At 50.3% G+C, this 5,316-nt stretch overlaps 1 protein-coding gene across 1 annotated transcript in view; it reads right to left on the reverse strand.

Moving 5' to 3' along the window:
- TBC1D9 (TBC1 domain family, member 9 (with GRAM domain)) overlaps positions 1–5,316 on the reverse strand; it is a 149,704-nt gene that overhangs the window by 18,272 nt on the left and 126,116 nt on the right. The window contains exons 14-15 of the mRNA XM_011969841.1: positions 320–418; positions 77–145 (exon numbers count right to left, since the gene is read on the reverse strand). Of these exons, the coding sequence (XP_011825231.1) occupies positions 77–145; positions 320–418 (168 nt within the window). The remainder of the gene's footprint in view (positions 1–76; positions 146–319; positions 419–5,316) is intronic.

Genomic DNA, 5,316 nt, shown 5'->3' on the forward strand with positions numbered 1-5,316 from the left:
AATCAAGAACTAACTGAACTATTAAGGTGAACTCCTTTACTCCTCTGAATGGGCATAAATTTACTTTGAAACTCACCTTGAAAAGAGCATAAAGTTCTTCCAGCTCATCAATGGTAAAGGAAGTTTCTGTCACAATGGTTCGTACCTATAAAAATATTAAGCACAATGAATTTCACAAACTCAAAAAGTGTCATGCTGGAAAGATCCCTAATTTTCCCCTTTCAAATTGTTTTCAGTTCTGTCAGGCAGAATTCACAGCCAGCAGGAGTGTGAAGAAGGAAGACAACAAAGGCTGCCTGCTACTTCTCAAAGGACTTACCACGTTGCGTTTCGTAGTATCCTCCAGTGTCTGGATCACTTTCAGTCTCTGTTTGAATCTCATCTGTTCAATCAAATCTGCCCGGATAGTTCCAAATTTCTGGAAAGGAGCAATATTGGTGTCTCTGAAAAAATCTCTTACAGCACACAATATCCTGTCAGCAGAATGCCTGCAACACACTCTTGACACATGAAAGAAATGACCTTTCATATGACAGGCATCCTACAGTACACCTTTAGTTACTGTTTCAAAGCCACAGAGCAATTAGAAATAAATATCTGGAAATTCTCAGGCAGCTCAGCAGTTGAATTAAATTTCAGAGTCAAATGTATTTTCCTTAAGTCATCGATTTTGTCAAGAAGCGCTAAATAAGGCTACTTGTGTATGAACAAATGCTTCAAAGAAAGAATCTTCTCAACTAGCAGAAAGGTCTAAGGCTAACCATTAGACTAGAAGATTGGAAGAAACCTCCAACCCTGCGTGAGGCTCCCTGCTCCTGACCAGTAGGTTCAAGAGCATTTGTCCATCTGGCCCAGAAATGCATGCTGTGTGTCTCCTGATGGCAGACACTGTGAGCTAGCCATCTCTTCAAGCTCCCTAGTACCCCCAAATGTTTGTTGTCAAAAGCCAAACCAGTCTATCTGAAGGCAGAGAAAGAATATGTGAGATTTTATATCTCTTAGGGATGCAAAAGAAAGACAAAGAAACCCCACTTAAAGTCTAAAGCTTAACCCATGGAAGCAGTGACTGCAATAGTTAAATATATTTGGAAATCAAAAAAGTATCTGAGACAGGTCTCAATCAGTTTAGAGGTTTATTTTGCCAAGGTTGAGGAAATGCCTGGGAAAGAGATGCAAGTCACAGTAGGCTATGTGGCTTGCACTTTTTCCAGGGAGGCTTTTTAGGGCTTCAATATTTAAAGGAGAAAAGGGGCAAGAGGGGGAAGAAAGAGGAAAGGAAAAAAAAGAGGGAGGGTATCACATGTTGTGCAAAAAGGTGGGGTAGAGGGAACAGTCAACTATGTATTTGTCTGGCGCTCAGTAAATCTGCACTTTACATAAGATAAACTAAACATAACAGTAGAGGAAGATGACAAATATGACCTTATCTTAGGGTGCGGGGGGAGTAGGTGGGGGTGATTTCTAGTCTTCAGTGGTCTTGTACCTGTGAAGAGCTGTTAATTTACATTGTTAGGGTGAGGGAGGCCCCCTTGGGAGACATGAGGCCTTCTTTCTTGCAGCTATGTGTCTAGTAACAAAAGGAAAGGCAGCTTTTTACAAGCCTCAGTTTCCAAGCCTAACTTTTCCCTTTGGCAAAGTGAGTTTGGGGTCCTGAGATTTTGTTTTCCTTTCGCATAGTTAAAGCATAAAGAAAAAGCTGACAAACAGCATCGAGTGTTGGTAAAGATACGGTGCAACCAAAACTCTTATATACTGCTGGTTGGAGTATCAGTTGGTACAACTGTTCTGGAAATCTGTCTGGCAGTATCTACTGACTAAACATTCTTATGATTCTCAAATTCTGCTACTAAGTATATACCCCCCCAAAAAAGCATATATATGTGTGTGTGTGTATACATACATGCTATATATATATAATTGTATTTTTTTACCAAAAGACATGTGCTAGAATATTAATAGTGACACTATTAACCAAAAGTCAGTAACCACTCCAATGCTCATGCACAGAATGGATAAATGGCAATATCATCACATAATCAACTATTTTGCAGCAATAAAAAGAACAATGTGTTTAAATCTTACAATCATAATACAAAGCAAAAAAAAAAAATACAAAAACAGAAAAGAGCATATTCCGTGAGATTCCATTTGTATCAAGTTCAAAAGAAATCAAAGATAATCTATGCTTTTAGAAGTCTGGAGATGTATCAACCATGGTTGGATGGACAGTGACACGAAAGGGGCACAAGGGGCACTTCCGTGTTGCTAGTATGTTCTATTTTTGATCTGGGTAAACAGTTATATGAGTATACTAAAACAGAGGCTTTAAAAAGAGTGCCTTTGTGAGCCTTTGACCTCTTTATCAATACCTACTCCCCAGGAATTTGCAACCATTTCTATCACCTCCACTTTTTCGTTGTTGTTGTTAAAAATGAACTCAATATGTTTTAAAGCTTGGTATTATCAAAATCGCAGTACAAACATCAAGTCACACGCCCACATGACAGAATTCAATTTATAAAATGTTTCTCGGGAAGCCCCCACTGGGCCCATGCCCAAAGAGAGCCCGACCTAAGCCTGGGGTCTCTGGGTGGGCAGAAAAGGTGAGTATGGGGGTCCGGGGGGAACTCGGGGTAGGGGGAGGAGGGCAGAGAGGAGGGAAAGTGGAGAAAAATGCAGACTCAGAAGCAGTCCATATAACAGCTCAGAAAGAGCTAGCCAGCAATAGTATCACAATGATACAGTACAAATCAAAGAAAAAATAAAAATAATTTGGCTGATACAGCAGGCTACGCTGCCAAGAATCCAGATGGTGGCCTTCCTGCGGCCATCCGCACGGGCCTCCTCACCCACCATCTCTCCCGTGTGCCCACTCGCTTCCCTCTCGCTCACTTGCAGGCACTCTCTCACTAGGAAACAAGGAAAGTATTTTGTGTTTGGAGCTAGTAACCTTAGTCAAATGAGTCCTCCGAAGAGTCGCTGAAGGAGGAATGCGCCTCAGCCTCTCGAAGCAGCAAACAAAATGGCCGCGTCCTGCTGGTGGCCGGCTTGGGTTTCAGAGAGGGGCGCCAGGCCCTCTTGGTCAGCTAGGGGCTGCCAGCTGCCTTGCTGTTCTTTGCCACCATGCGACACAGGAGGGAAGGCGTCAGTTTGGATCTAGCTGGAGGGGCCTTGGGCGGGCCACTCTCCTTCAGGAATTCTTCCTCTTCCTCTGAGTGCATATTGTATTGTAAGAGTAGCTGCTTACTTCAGAGGCAAACGCGGAATGGGCCGACTTGGGCTGGCCTCTGGCCTTGAACCCCACCCCTATCCTCCTGGCTTTGGCGGTCCTTTTGTGTTTACCTTCTCTGGAAGATTTCAGAGACAGGTCGAGGCTCTTGGCCAGCACCTTCCTGTCCTTGCCCAGCAGGCTGTCATAAGGAGTTACGTACCTGCTGCAGGCCCGGCCAGTTTTCCATTTCCCCCCAGCACTGTCCGAAAACTTGAAGGGTGACTTCAACTTGTTCTGTTTGGTGAAGGACAGGGCCTTTGTCGAGCTTGCCTGCCAACTGTTCCTGGTCGCTGGCCATCTTCTTCTTCTTAATCTTTATTTGACTTACGAAGTCAGACGAGGCCTCGCATACCAAGTCTGGTTCCTCCCCCTGGCTTTCCCCATTCCAGTGAGGGCATTGTGTTCCTCCTCGGGCCCTTTGTGTCTCTTCCTTATTCCTGCTCCCAGCTCATAGTCATCTGATGTCAGCAGAGACTTGCTGCTTGGCTTTCCGCTACTGTTGCAGCTCTTTTCCCTCTTGCAGGAGGTGACAGGGCGCTCGGGGGCGTGGGTCTGTTTCCGTAGCCTGCGTGCCAAGCTTCCATGGGACTCCTCGTGCCTGTCCTCGGAGTCCCGGCGCCGCCGCAGCTTCACCAGCTCGCGCTGCTTCTCCTTGTACTGGCGCTGGACCTCGGCCGGCCGCATCTGGAAGTCCAGCTCCAGGGCGTCCATGTCCTCCAAGGAGGACTTTATGGGGTACATCTGCTCCTCTTCCTTGTGCATCCAGATGTACTTCTTGTGGGCTTCAGCTCCCGTGGGAGCCGCAGGTTCTTGAGCGGGTCCCACCACGGGCCCATCCAGCACCTCCCTAAGCATGTGGCTGCAGGCTGCCAGCAGGCTCTCCAGTGAGGGTCGTGCCACCAGGGCCAGGGCCGCGCCACCAGGGCCCGCTCCGCACCTCCCACCTTCTGGCTCCTCCTCTCCAGTTTCAGCTCTGCGATCTCGCTCAGCAGGGTGATGCCGTGCAGAAAGCTCTTCTCCAAGACAAGGCTCTCTGCAGCTTCCAGCTTCTCCAAGGCCTGGACTCCAGCACCACCTGGAGAGGGCAGAGGCCTGGCCTGGGGCAGCTCCACGGCTGCCTCCAGGGCGTTCCTGCCAGCCAGTGGGTCTTCCAGGCCGGGCACGAACTGCTCAGAGCTTGCCTCTTCCAGGTAATCAGGTGCTGCTGGGCACAGGCACGGCCTCCTGGGGCTCCAGTCTCAGGCACTGTCCCTCCCTGGCGGGCACGTCACAATCTGACATTTCCAGGCTGGGCTGAGGCTCGCTCGGGGCCGCCTGGGCCAGGCCTTCCTCCGGCGCTGCCTCCGCCGCGGGCACCGCCACGGGCACCTCCACCGGCTCCTCCTTGGCCTCCACCAGCGTCTTGGTGTCAGCTGCCATCCCAGGTCCAGGGCGGCCATGCAGGGTTCTGTCCGGCCCGGGGAATCCAGGCGTGCTTCAGGCCGCTCTGCAGTCTGGGCACTTGGAGGGCTCGGTGCAGCCCTGCCCAGTGGCACTCAGCGCCTGGGCCTCCAACAGGCCACCTCCGCAACCGCCTACAGGGCTCGGGGTAGCCATGGTTTCCGTGAAGGGCAGTGGCAGCGGCAACTCCAGAGGTGGCAGCTGTGCGGTGTGCTCCTCCATGTCCTCTATCTCCACCTTCGCCTCCCGCTCGGCCAGAGGCTCTTCCTCCGGGCCCTCCCGCAGCGGCTCTGGGATCTTGGAGGGGGATAGGCGGATGGGCTTGTCTTCAGACGAGAGTGCCAGGCACCTGGGCCCATCAGCTGGGAACAGCACATCAGGGGCCAGGCCATCCGCATTGGCGGCCGCTGTGGGCTGCCCCAGGAAAGGGTAGGGCCTCGCGTAGTGCGGTGGCAGAGCTTGGCACGGGCACCTGGGCGGCATATCTGAGAACAAGGTCTGGAAGATAATGGGGCTTCCTTCTACATCTCCAAGTCTTCCTTCTTGAACACATTCTCGGGGGACTCTTCCTTGCGGGTGATACCCGGGGTGGGCAGTGGGGAGGG

This window comes from Mandrillus leucophaeus, unplaced genomic scaffold, assembly GCF_000951045.1.
Source record: "Mandrillus leucophaeus isolate KB7577 unplaced genomic scaffold, Mleu.le_1.0 Scaffold914, whole genome shotgun sequence".
Classification (NCBI taxonomy): Eukaryota; Metazoa; Chordata; class Mammalia; order Primates; family Cercopithecidae; genus Mandrillus; species Mandrillus leucophaeus.